The following is a 13,972-nucleotide window of genomic DNA, read 5'->3' as shown; positions in this document are numbered from 1 at the left end:
TGGATGCTGCAAGACATGCAAATATTTTACCAAATCCATTCCTCCTAGCCTTTTAAAAGATACCAGAAATGCATAATAGCATTTCTGTATAAATCCTTACATGAGGGAATAATTGCACCTCTTTCAACCTCATGCACTCTTCGACGCGAGTATTTTAACTTAACGCAGTAAATAAAGTGTGACAGTGCTGCCCTCTAGTGCTGAAAAGGTAATAAAAAACAGGCCTTGCAATATTTACTTAAACCACAATATATTTATTTCCTTTTGTTGCATGTGTACTTCTATATCCTGAATAATTCTATTCAGCTCTATGAAATGAATACAATATCTGTCAGGTTTCGAGGTTTTGGCTCAGTGTTATTGCAAAGTCAAGTGCATGTTGTGTCACATTAGAACAACAGTTGTTCTCTCTCTAAAAATCACCACATTACATTTTTCTCCCCAAAAAATATGGTGTGATTTTCTTCAGCAGGAGAACAATTTTGCTTAAGCGTGAGCAAAGAGAAACAACCTGGTTATGGTGCTCAGAAGCAATTTCTCCAAATTACACCTTCAGCTCCCCTATTTGTGTATCAGTGTATCTGCTGCAGTTTGTTCCTAGATTTGCTGACTGTCCTAAAACCTGAGATCCTGGTGCTGAGAAGTGAAATCCAAAGAAAATCACACACGACTGACTATTAGACTGAACTGAAGAGTGTAATTAGACAGAACCAGACATTCACTCAAAGAAATGCCAGCGACACCTTTCGCCGTCCGTACGTTATAATTACAGACGGCATCATTAGTGTCCCACAGAGGACTGGAGACGGCCCTCATTTTGATCTGATCCCTGCCTGCAGCACAGGCGTCAATCGCAAGGTCATTTACAGCCACACTTATAATATCCACCCATCCATCCATTTTCCAAACCGCTTATCCTACTGGGTCGTGGGGGGTCCAGAGCCTATCCCGGAAGCATTGAGCATGAGGCAGGAACACTTATAATACAAAAGGTAAATTGTTTACAACTTCAAAGGTTTACGATATTTAAAAAAACCCAACAATGATTAGCACTCCTGTCCCTTAAAATCACCATTCAAAGTCAGCTTTTCCAGATGGTGCAGCGGTTAGCGCAGTTACCTCACCTCGGGAGACCATATGTGGAGTTTGCATGTTCTCCCTGCGTCATGATAGTGTTTCCTCCAGGTACTCAGGTCCCCCCCCCACAGTCCAAAAATATACTAAGGACAAGAGGTAAGGAGAATGCACTGACTACATCCTGCCACCAACCCCCGACTTATTCCCTGTAAGTTGGAGGGCCTCCTTACAGGGCTTGATGTAGATTAACATCATAACTAGGACAAAGCAATTGCAGGTTAAGGGACCCAACAGAGCAGAATCACTCTGGGAATTCATGGGATTTGAACCAGCAACCTTCTGGTACAGATCCCTAGCCTCAGAGCCATCACTCCGTCCCTAAGGATGGAGGCAGCAATTATAATATTTATTAGGGGGACACTTCTCCCCCCCCCCGTTTATCCTATTCAGTGGCGCGGGGGTCCGGACTCTAACCTAATGCTGTTGTTTTCTGCTGTCTAATCCTGTTATTATTTTTTCCCCACTTTATTCAACAAATCCTGTTATATGTTAAATGCTACCGCCGATAGGAAATGAAGACTCTCGGAGCCCCGCCCCCATCGATGTGACGTGTCTCGTCGTGTACCTGTCAATCAGCGGACGGTCCGCCCTCATACCGTCAACGAACATGGCGGGGCTAGCGGTGAGGCGCTGCGTTTCTCCTGCACTTTTCCTCAACAGGAGGCTGTCCGCACCAGATTTGAGAGTCTGCTGCAGCTACCACAAGAAGGTAAATGTGAACTTCGCCCTCGACGCAGAGCGTTCTCTCCCTGCTGGGTTATTTGCTTTGTTTTGGTTAGCCGCCTCTCTGAAGGTCAGTTTTAAGGCCAGTTCAGTTGGCTGGCAGTTTTTTTAGCTCGTTGATATAAGAGAACTGATTAATGTTGGTAACTCGGCCTGACTAAGTCTCTCGCATTAGCGTCATGCTGTCCCATATGTGTAAAGCAAGTTGCCAGCTAGCTAGCCGGCCCGCTGGCACGCGCTGCCGTATTTTCGCCTGTAGCGCAGCGTCTTTGTCAGCTGCGCGCTCCTCTTGACGCACTTTTTTAGCTATCCGACCCCTGGCGAAAGAATTAAAATGGTCAAGATTTAAGTCTGTACAAGTAGTTAGTTCTGGTCCCATGTGTGGCGTGTTGGTGTTTACTAGGTATGTGCGTAGGCCTGTCACATTAATGGAAGTTAACGCCTCCCCCGACACGGCTACATGTTTCTCGGCCGGCCTGAGCCCGGCCATTAAAGTGCGTATGAAGCTCCTCTCCACCTAACTATCCCTTTAAATATTTACATTAAGTAAAGCTGGCCGTTTGACTAACTACAGTGGAGGTTCTAGCTTGTTTGGCGCCCCCCCCAAACAGAAATTGTGTTGCTCTCCACCCCCGCCTTGTTGTCAACAAAAAAGGAGCATTCGACAACGTCGTTTTTATTAAGACACTTGGAAGGATACACATAATTATAAAATGTAAAACTGATTTTACTAATTGCGTTAGTATTGCACGGAGTTGGATGTGCACCATTCATGTACTCCCCCCTACCTCGGGCTTTCAGTGGGGCGACCCCCCCCCCCCATCTCCTCCTGCTGAATGATGGCCTGCCTATCTCACAAACCAGAATCAGGGCGCCCACTATGACAACGGTAATTGACCCACACGGTGACATGATATCATTTAGGAGCGATAGATAACCCACCGCACAATTATCACAACCTGGGCAGTTGCCTGTGTCGCCCATGCCTTAAATCCGCCAGTGACTGACTGAATCGATGGGCGAAGCGCAATGTCTCAGCCTTTTTAGACAATAAAAGCTCCCTAAATCCTCGAATAGGTAAGAAGGAGAAATTGTGTATCTTACTTAACGCCCCCCCCCCCACTCCCAAATGAACTGTTCATGGACACCATAGCGTAGCTTACATATGCAGTAGACTGGTGTAAATTTTAAGTTTAAAAGTTTATGGATTGCATACCACATCTAAAACTCATTTTCACTCGAGTAGGTCGTGAGATTATTGGATTCTCCTAACCGAGTTTCTGTATATGGATTAAATAAATCCAAAACTTAGAAAGAGAAGATTATAAAAAAGATAGACATTTTAATCCCAAAGGAATTTGCAGGTTTACAGTAGCACAAAGCATACATTTACATAGTAAAAAAATAAAGACAGACATTTAAACAGTAGTAAGAGTATTGAAGGCACATTGACATACTGAAGGCAAATTCAGTCTGCTTTGTATGTTAAGCACATTATGATGATAGACTTTTTTTTTGTTCACCTGAGGTGTAAACTAGGTAATTAACTAACTGGTTGTTTCCTGTTAAAGACTAGACAACCATTACTGAAAAGTAACTTAAGTTTGAACTGAAACCATATAATGTTCTAACAAGATATCGCCCCATAAGCCCAATTAGCTTAATTATGAGCAGCTGACATGTGGCTTGTTTTCTAAAACTGAAAATCAGTAATTCATAATTATCCTTTTTGTTTTTGTATGACCGAGAATGACTCAGCACCTTAGCTCTGGAAGCCCTGGGGTTCTCTGTTCGTTTTTCTGTATCTCCTGTTTGTATTTGCCTGATTTATTTTAGTATGAGTGCTGTCTCCTAGCAACGTAACAGGGTGTTTTTGTCTCGGCTAATTTATTTGGGTATTTATTACACAATCTCCCCTCGTATAACAAACAATACATTTATTTAGCAGATGCTTTTGTTCAAAGTGACGTGTAATTGTGAAGAAAGGGTAAGATAGCCATCGGAACATTCTGGGGTTGCCTTGCTCAGGGGCCCAATGGTGAAATCACTCTGCCAGCTCTGGGATTTGAACCAGTGACCTTCCGATCACAGGCACAACCGCCTAACCCCAACTGAGACACAGTCCGCCCCCATGAGTAACATGAGTTTAAGTTTAGTGACCTTGGTTTTTACAGGAATGGAATATGCTTACAGTAGGAGATTAGTTTGGATTATATATCCGTGTTTTTTGAAGGTGGTGGATTATATATCCGTGTTTTTTGAAGGTGGTGGATTATATATCCGTGTTTTTTGAAGGTGGTGGATTATATATCCGTGTTTTTTGAAGGTGGTGGATTATATATCCGTGTTTTTTGAAGGTGGTGGATTATATATCTGTGTTTTTTGAAGGTGGTGGATCACTATGAGAATCCCAGGAATGTCGGCTCACTGGACAAGAATGCCAAGAATGTGGGGACAGGATTGGTGGGGGCGCCTGCCTGTGGGGATGTGATGAAACTGCAAGTAAGCTGACAGCCACCCCTTTTTGTTTACTTTATGTTTAGATTTGATTTATATTTGATTTATTTTAGTATTTGTATCTGATGTCATGGGTAAATCACACTTCCCACACCCCCCCCTCCTCCCAAACACTCTCCACAGATTGAAGTGGATGATCAGGGCAAGATCGTGGATGCCAGGTTCAAGACATTTGGTTGTGGGTCCGCAATCGCTTCCAGCTCGCTGGCGACTGAGTGGGTCAAGGGGAAATCTGTGAGTGGCCTAGTTTCCTGTTCCCACCTGCTTGTATCTGTCTGACTTTACAAGCAGTTTATTTTATGCTCTGGCCTTTTTCCTCAGTCGCGTTTGTTTACTTGCTTCCATATCCGGCGTCTACTCCGCTTTTCCTTCACCCTTTGGGAACTGATATTGTTTTTCTTGCTTGCAGGTTGACGAAGCCCTGAAAATTAAGAATACCGAGATTGCCAAAGAACTGAGTCTTCCTCCGGTTAAGCTTCATTGTTCCAGTATGTGCTTGTGTTTTGGTGTAGTTTGATATCCATGTTGTCATACTGTTGGCCCACCCTGAGAGTTATTTTGTGGGTTTTAAAAGACGTTTTCTGCACGGCTGTGGTTTCTCTGGCTGCTGCAAAAATGTGCCGCATTAACAGTGCCATGTTGTAGCTAGGGTAGTGTGTTGTGTGCTTACATTTAAATCTGCATGATTAAATTTTGGGGTGACCTGTGGTTTTGAGTAGAGCTTACAACAGCAATCTGAGTTCGGTGTTGGGTGCCCACTAGGGGGCGATGTGATCCCACCACTTTTTTCTTCTTAAACAACCAGCACGTGAAACGACACAGATGAGTTGTCGCTCTTATTGAAGTGAGATGGGAATCCTGATGCTTCTCTCTTGCCTGTGCAGTGCTTGCTGAAGACGCCATAAAAGCAGCGCTGGCCGACTACAGGCTGAAACAGCAGAAGGACTAAGAGCCAGCATCTGAGGGCCACTGCTCTCCACACGCTTCTGCCAGTAGCCAAGGCGACGTGACGTGGTCCCAACCGCCCCCCCCCCCCCCCCCCACCCACTCCCAGCGGACCCTGCAGTCCCACCAACCCTCTCTCCAGTTAACGCACAATTAAAAAAAATCTCTCATCAGATTATTGATGAGGAGTACAACCTTATTGTTTGGGTTAAAGTTAGAAGTCTTTGTGTGTGTGTGTGTGTGTGTGTGTGTGTGTGTGTGTGTGTGTGTGTGTGTGTGTGTGTGTGTGTGTGTGTGTGTGTGTGTGTGTGTGTGTGTGTGTGTGTGTGTGGGCCTGTTTTCTAGAGCATGTCCTACTAAAATATGTCATTTAAATAGAACGGGCAGTAATGTGGCAGGAGGCTGTCTCGCTGTCTCGCTGTCTCGCTGTCGCACTGGTTGTGTGAAAGGGCCGATGTTTTACATTCTCACTGTATTTCCTTCTTGCCTGAGAAATGTGGTGTGCTGGTAGTAAGTCATGTTTTGGATAGATTGCCTTATTATAATAACCATATTAAAGCAGTAATAAAGCATCAAATGTGCAGACTTGTCAATTTATCTACATTAAAATTAACAGCAGTGTGAGAATGAGAAGGGTGACCTAAAATGATGGTTGTCCACTAGATGGCAGCAGCATCAACTTCTATGCAGGCACCAGTTTATGTAAAGAGTAGCTTATTTTGCAAAGACTTTACTACTTGATTGATCCTACTGTAATGCAGTATTTTCATGTAGTTATACTGATTTGATCTAAGGATGTGTCGTGGCTATCCCAGCTGTGAGACTTCAAGCCCTTAACCTAAGTTAGGATGTTTATCGGCATGATTTCCTCCCTTTTTCCAGTGTAAGTAATTTCTTTGCTTTTTATAAACAGTTTACATTAAAAATTGTGAATATGGATTGTGAGCTGCTGTGGACAGAATTCCTGTGCAGGAGCCATTATACGGTTATCTTCTGTGCCTTATGTCTGTCATTTATGTGCTTTTGCTGAGCACAGAGGCTCCATCCATCCCAAAGACCTCCTCCTACAGGGTCCCAAGTGTTGTCACCGTGGTTTGTGATTGGATTCGTTTTTGGGACATTCTCCACAAGATTCCTTCTGTTGACTATGACGGACTCATCTGTGCATAAAATCACCACAGGAGCACTTCCTAGGACTTGAGCCAACAACCATCAGGTTAGAATACTGCCCTTTCAGCAACCCTGCTATCAAATAGATTGTTTTTTTTATTGCACGAACCCAGGAGTTGTTATATTTCAGTGGATGGTGCTGTGGGGAATCCAGAAGAAGCTCACCTCCTGCCGTCTCAGACATAGATGAGTCAATCCAGTAATTTTCCTCCTGCTCAAAGAGGAGGTCCCCCCATCCCAAAAAAAAAGAAACCCATCCAGGATCACTTCAAAGCAGGAGAAGGGCTCTGGTCAGCCATGGGGAAATTCCTTCCCCGATATTTAAGATTTACTGCTTTCCTCCTAGTTAGCATGACCGACCCTCCACCCCACCGCCCCCACCAGGCCTGAGCAAACTTCCCTCTGAATATTCTCCCCTGCACGGGTCGCTGACTCTTCCTTCGTTCCTTTCCAACCCACACTCCGCAGACGCTTGATGACCCGTCTGTGCTGCCAGAATCCACGGGAACTCACTTGTCATGTTTCATGCCCAGGTTTTTGTCTATTGCCTTGAGGATTACATCTAATGGTCATTATATAGTGAGTCAGATTTCAGTAATTTTGGTAACGCATTGGGCCTCATTGTTTTATTACAGTTTAGCATATTTACATCATGTTGGTTTGCCGACGCCTATAACTCAAAGTGGCACAACAATGTGGGTGTTACACAACTTAATACATCTTGCCTCAATGCCTCTGAGAAGCTGTTTTCCCTTCAAGGAACAAGCCTTGAGTGTCCATATTATAAGTCAGTGCTCTAAACTGTAAGATCTGGTGCCAGGTAATAAAGGGCATCTGTGCGGCTAGTAAGCAGCAAAGGAGTTTTGAATTACGGTCAAATGAGAGTGACCTTGAGGACATGGTGGCTTCGTGCCGCTTCCTTGCACTGAGATGCTACACACTTTGGTGATGTATGCTAACATAAGATGCAAAACATGCAAGTGCATATAAGAGCTCAATTGCCCAGGCATTTCTTGAAAGCAATGGCACACACGATATATGATGTGAACAAGAAACACTGGAACTATATCATCACTTGTGTTGGTGTTTTGGGGTTGTTTTCACTGTAGCCTAGGTTATGGAAATTTGGGTTATACAACATACATTGAAATTTCTTAGGAGACATATTGCACTCTGATATGCCTACGGACTTCCTCGTGTTCGATGTAAACATCGGTCGTCACTGATGTGGTGCATTGTGGTCAGTATACTTAGCTGAAGATCGCTTTCATGTGGTATTTGCCAAAGTGTGGATAAAGTGCACATTTAGCGCCCTGCACTTGGCTTATTTGAGGAACGGGACACCCTTGGATACTTCGGCAAATCGCATTGATGCGCCTGCCAAGTGTGTAAGTGTGTACTTGATGGGGTAAATGGGACGAAGCCAGCCAGACTGACTGTGCGACCTGTTGCCAGACTATGCTTGGAGTTTACCCTAAAGTGACACAATTCACAGATATCAGCATCACTATCCATAAAAAGATGGGTGTTTGTTCGACAAAGAGGCACGATTTTAACTAGTAATTTATTTTACATAAACAAAAAAGTGACTGATCCAGACCTGCAATGTTACCAGAGCTTTTGGAAGACTTATGTATGGGCTCAGGGTAATGTCGCTCCAAAACGTAGAAGTCATATTTATATTAACATACAACGAGCAGGAAAAAGGTCTACAGAGCTCAGTGACCAAAATAGGACCGTCCCTATGACAATATTTTAATTTTGCAAATGCAGAATTATGAATTGTTTATGAAAGTGTCTTAGAATGCATTTAACTATAAAGACTGAAATGTGCACAGTCATCACCTTATTCCATCACTCATCAGTTCAAGCCATTATTATTGTTATTATGTAATAAGCTGCTTAGCATTTAATTCTACCTAAAGTGGATTAAACAGTTTTATGCCATTCCCATGAACGCAGGTGGATATTTTCACTGAAGCAGGCGTTTGGAGGACTTTGCGGACCACCTCTCTCCATCTGTAGGACATGATTAAATGTACGACTGCAGTGCCCAACACTGAGTTTACAAAAGACATATGTTCATCGTTAAGGTTCCCAATGAGTCTGTTTTTCACTCGATCCACAACTGGTGCCTACGGTTCATGATTTTAGGCTGTTGGTTAAACGCTAAAAGAATACTTAAAGATAGAATGAAAAATACCCCTAAATCTGTCAGTGGTGTGAGATATAAACATGTTCTGATAAGAGTTCTCAGAAACAATCACTGGCAGATAAAAGACTGATCAGGCCGAAGAGGAACACCAGCATTTCGGCCTCAGTTTAGAAGGCTCCCTTGTTGACCATCAGCAGAATAGTTTTAAGGCCCTTTGTGGTACTAAATCACATCTGTTTCCTCCATGACCATTTGTGATTCTGGAAGCGCAGCTTCCTTCACATCTCCTGAACATACTTCCTGATGGACACCTGGCAGCTGGGGGCCACATGGAGCTTCATCCTGCTCAGCTTCCTGCCTGAAGGTGTCTTCTTTGAGGACTTCATCCTTCTTAACATTAAACATACACTCCTGGGCTTCACGCTGACAGGACTCTTCATTCTGAAGATCACTTGTTCCGTGCACAGGGGCCCTAATGTGAGCCTCCTTTTCTACCATCTCTGTTGCTGACTCCTCTGGTAGTCCTTTGACCTCTGGAAGTAATGCCTCAGTGACCTTTCCCATGACCTCAGACACTGGACTCCTGCTAGGGCTTCGCAGATTCTTAGCAGCCTTCATAATGTCCACTTGGAGCTGCCTGGCAGAGTCCACAGGCTCTGCACCCTGGGAATCAGGCTGCCTGTCTGGCACCTCGCTGAAGGTCCTGGAGCCTCCAATACTATCCCTTTCGTCAACGTACTTCTGAGCAGGGAAGGAGGATGGGTAATAGGAGCTGGTTTTGCGCTTTCGGCTCACAACGGCAGCACAGCAGAGGAGGAAGATGACCGTCACCAGAAGGGAGGCTGATGTGACGATGAGGAGGAGGTTCTCCTGCAGGAACCCAGCCACCTGGCTCAGGACAGACGGCTCCATACGTGTTCCACTGGAGAGTTCATCAGTCGGGGACATGTATACGGGGCTCGGAGCAAAATACACGGTGGTGGTTAGCCCCTCTGACTCCGCCTCCCCGCTCCCCTCAGAAGACATGTTAATGTGGAGAGAGGGGGTTCCTCCACCCTCATTCAGAAGAACAAGGCTGACGATGGCTAGGTGAAGAGTCAGGGAGTGCTCCATGGTACTCCAGGAAACCTGTACCAAACAAGATGACAGTCGTTACCTACAGTCCTGGAAGCTGTTCTGATATCTGAATAAAAATGTCTATAAAAATTCTGCACATAAGTCCTTGTCTGTATGATCTAATCCACTGCTGAAAGTATTCAAAGAAATGAATATTGTGCTGACCTGGCTGTGGTCCTTTACGGTCTCAGGGGTGGACATTTATCCAACCACTAAAGATCTTGTGGCCCACAAACAGCATTATGAAACTCCAGTGCTGAGAAGGTCAGCTTGGACATCCTCCTAACTCAGGTCCCACTAATGACGTTTCTATATTATCTGTGGTTGGAGCCACTGCAATGTTGACATGATGCTGACTGCAAACTATGTTCGCGTTGCTTGGGTCCCAAGACGTATTAGAGTACGTTATGCCTGTCTGTTCATTCATACATTCACATGGCAATTAATGCATTTACATTTATATATATGCTAAAATTCGCTGCCCTCCAAAGTTACGTTTGTTGACATTTTTCGTCCGTCGGTTTAATAAATAAAAGCTTTTTTGGCCTGTAAAAAAATCACTGGGCACGGTTACTGGAGTCTCCCTACACACTGTATTTTTTCAATAATGGCAGCGGTGATTGACAGCTCAGTTTCAGCTCAAATTCCGGCACATAACTAACGTCACGTTTTTAGCGTATGACAGGGAACATCGGCACAGAAGAAGGAAATTTAAAAACACCGGAAAGCGCAAATGGATTTGTGGTCATCTCCACACTAGCAGGATTTGTCTACAGCGGAATTCACCGGAAACGCTCACCGTGCCGTTCTCCCCCGCGAATGACAATAGAATTTATTGTCTGGGATGAGGAGGAAGTCCAGGTTCTCTCGCTTCCACACAGCTACTGTTTCACAAGCCAGCTGCACAGTCTGCATCGGCACAGAGTGGGACTGCACTGATAACCGACGTGACCACCCCCTCGGACACCGGCGCACACGGACGTAACCAACGGGCTCTGACCAGGACCACACCCAGGCGAGAAGGATGAGCAATGGGATGGCAGTATGATCACAGTCGACGTGAGCAGTGTCAGACACACTTAGAAACACAGCAATGATTGGATAGATAGATAGATAGATAGATAGATAGATAGATAGATAGATAGATAGATAGATAGATAGATAGATAGATAGATAGATAGATAGATAGATAGATAGATAGATAGATAGATAGATAGATAGATAGATAGATAGATAGATAGATAGATAGATAGATAGATAGATGTCTGATATTTTACAGACAGACAGCACAGTGAGGTATAGACACATAGAGAGGTAAGTAGGTCTGCATAATGATGCTCATTCCTGCATTTATCTACAGCAAACACAGGGATCACTACACCATGCGCATGTTCTTTAACCTCCTACTCCACCAGTCAGTGGTATCCAGTACAGCCTGCAAAAGAGCCCTAGGACGCCCAGAACAACTTCAACTCATCGGGGTACCGCGCTCCGGAATGATACCGGAGTCAGCCAGGGCACCTAAGTCAATCCACCGCCATTCATGAAGACATCACCGAAGAAGCTGACGATGGATTTAAGGCTGGGCCAGGGTCAAGAGGACAAGGTCAGATTTCACGCCGAACAGGACAGGAAAGAGAGGCTCCATCGCACCGGGACATTAATGTCTGCCAGGATAAACAAAGTACAACAAACACGACACGCGTACCCAAGAAATTTTTCAAATATTTCTTATATGGTGCCTTTCCCATCAGACACCAAAAGAGTGTAGTGGATTGAAGTAGCAGTTAATAACACTGTGATAAAAATATTAGTAGAAATTAAAGCCGGGAGACCAGAGACATCATACAAAATACTAAGGCACTACCTGACCAGAATGACATCACACTCAAGATTCCGCCGTGATTGAAGAACGGGGGCTTCTTTGGAAGTCCGTGGCTCCTGCTGAGGTGTCTGTGTCTCATTGCTGATGCATTTGACGCGTGACGCGCTCAGTGGAGCTGAACAGTATGAATTGATCTTTGAATAAAACCTACCCAGCTGTTTGTAGCTGCATTTGGAAACACCAGGTATCACAGTAGTTAGTTGGGATTGTGTGCTATTTTTATAAGCTTTAAGATTTTCTGTTCAGGGTTAACGTGGGTTTTGTGGTATTGGGGTTGTTTGTTGAGACAGCTGCGCATTGAGTCAAGGCTAAAGTAAGGATGCATGTTTTGGAGTCGGGGGGGGGGGGGGGGGCGGAGGGGCATGGAATTTTAGAGTCTTCATAGAATATCCTGTATCTTCCTCCACTGGATCTTCTCTTTTCTGGATCTCCTACATGATTGTTGTGCCAGACTTCTGGGGCAAGTGGGGGGGTAGATATCCTGGAAGGAGGATGAGTGGCTGGATGGAAAGCAGGTCGACTGACAGTTATGAGGCCCAGTAGGCCGCTGTCCTGGTGACAGGGTTTGCAGGATGCATCAAACCTTCTCCTTCATAAACACCACAAGGACCAGTTACGTAGATCAATAGTCTCCAGAAATCTTCCATGAAGTTTTTTGCTAGCCAAAACAAAATTCCCTAATTACTCCTGTATAAGGTTCTCGTTTCACAGAAAATCATTCTAGTCTTAGTATTTCTGAGTTATTTTAGATTAAAAAATTTTTTTTTGCTATTCTAAAGTGATTTTCTGTTTTGGAAATTCCTAGTTTCCACTGCAGATTAGCGACGCATCTACGCTGGTCTCATCTTTGTCGTTCTATTTTTAGATGCACATTCTTGGCTACAGGAAACTCACTCCAAGCAATCTCAGACCTCTGTGAATACCTCATGGCATAGAACTCTACATTTACATCTCCCTCTCGAAACACGTATCAAGTTTGAGTTTCCACCATGAGAGTTTAGGCAAAAAGAACAACGCTGACTGTAACTCCCCTATATGATGGAGACTTCGTGTCTGTCAGGGTAGCAGCAGGACTCTGGAAACTGAACCCGGTGTCCCATCAGAACCAGGACCACCCAACTCACCCTGAGGTCCACGGAAAACGCTGAACCCCGAGTCGTTCCACATCCCTGAAAGAGCATGCTCGGCAAATCCCAGTTTGTTTTATTACCTTTTACACAAAACCGGAGCTTAACAAGTCATGGGCCAACATCTGTTTTACGTTAAAGGCCTGCCAGGGAAATTCACGTTCTGTGTTACGAAAAATGTACGTGCATTCACACACAGTTCCGTTTTGAAAGGAACCCAACTTTTGCAGTTAACTATAGATGACTTTCCTGTGCCTGCCATCCCCACCACTTCTGTGACTTTTAACGTTAACCTGCCCACTGCCTAGGCTTCCCCTGACCGGCAGTACCTTCCTGGTTCAGAATATGACGACACGCATGCGATAGCTAAAAGAATCAATCGGACAATTACAAAAATCAGGGCCAGGACACCCGGCCGTCAAGCTTCTGACAAGCTGAGCGACTCTGGTTACTGTCAACTTGCTGGCATCAACCCAACAGTGTCTTAAGAAAAACACACACACTGGTCAGAAGAAAGGTACCTATTGTTTGTAGAAGTTGCTGGAAAACTACCAAATCCTAACCAGCATTGTCTACAGTTTACATTAAGCAGCTATCAATATGAAATGCATCCCATAATAACCTGCATTTTTCTCTCTAAATGTACTGTCCCTCACTCTCCTTTGTTCTCCATCAATTCCAACTTTTTACCCATTGAAGTAATTTTAGAAGAGAGATTTTCTTACTCACAGCCCAGTACTGCCCAAGGTGATCTGTGGAACTGGTGAAAATAGAGAGCAGTCCTTACGGCCCGTGGAGAGGAAGAGAAGAGGATGGCAAGAAGGAGATGGAGAGAAAGAAAAAGCGAGTTCTCATGCCTTTCGTGTCCCGGTGGTAACTCACAACTGCTCCGGACTGTTTGAAGAATTTCTGGTCTGTAAAAAAAAAACAGCCAGCACTGCTCACCGGGGGGGGGTGGGGTGGGGGGGATCTTTCCCTCCCCCTACTTCTCGGAGTCCTCTCTCACTCCTGCCAGTCAGACAGAGGAGAGTCACTCGGTGGTGTACACACACACATTGTTCTTATTAGGCTCTGGTTTATTGTGTGAGGGGAGGGAAGCAGGCTGGGGTGGGAGGGGGGATAGAGCAGGGGGGCTGGAGAAATCTCCACAGCACATCTGGGAATGTGGAGCTGGAATGGGTCTTCTGGACCCAGCAG

At 44.8% G+C, this 13,972-nt stretch overlaps 2 protein-coding genes across 3 annotated transcripts; one reads left to right on the top strand and one right to left on the bottom strand.

The window, feature by feature from the left end:
• The first annotated feature begins 1,688 nt into the window (after positions 1-1,688).
• On the top strand, positions 1,689-5,899 carry iscu (iron-sulfur cluster assembly enzyme). The gene is made up of 5 exons (XM_049020621.1): positions 1,689-1,846; positions 4,249-4,362; positions 4,501-4,611; positions 4,787-4,865; positions 5,262-5,899. The coding sequence occupies exons 1-5, from the start codon at positions 1,745-1,747 to the stop codon at positions 5,324-5,326; spliced, it is 471 nt and encodes a 156-aa protein (XP_048876578.1). The 5' UTR covers positions 1,689-1,744; the 3' UTR covers positions 5,327-5,899.
• A 2,143-nt stretch (positions 5,900-8,042) lies between these two features.
• LOC125746535 (transmembrane protein 119-like) lies at positions 8,043-13,698 on the bottom strand. 2 transcript variants are annotated; one of them, XM_049020619.1, is made up of 2 exons: positions 13,505-13,698; positions 8,043-9,775 (listed from the first exon to the last, which is right to left on the bottom strand). In XM_049020619.1, exon 2 carries the CDS (start codon positions 9,758-9,760, stop codon positions 8,870-8,872), a length of 891 nt encoding a protein of 296 aa, XP_048876576.1. In that variant the 5' UTR covers positions 9,761-9,775; positions 13,505-13,698; the 3' UTR covers positions 8,043-8,869. The 2 variants fall into 2 exon arrangements, with proteins under 2 accessions (XP_048876576.1, XP_048876577.1); XM_049020620.1 differs by lacking the exon at positions 13,505-13,698 and adding an exon at positions 10,563-11,914.
• Between the last annotated feature and the right edge of the window lie 274 nt (positions 13,699-13,972).

The sequence above is a fragment of the Brienomyrus brachyistius genome, chromosome 7, assembly GCF_023856365.1.
Source record: "Brienomyrus brachyistius isolate T26 chromosome 7, BBRACH_0.4, whole genome shotgun sequence".
NCBI lineage: Eukaryota > Metazoa > Chordata > Actinopteri > Osteoglossiformes > Mormyridae > Brienomyrus > Brienomyrus brachyistius.
Note: the sequence above shows the minus strand (reverse complement) of the source record. Positions and strands in the feature narration are given on the sequence as shown.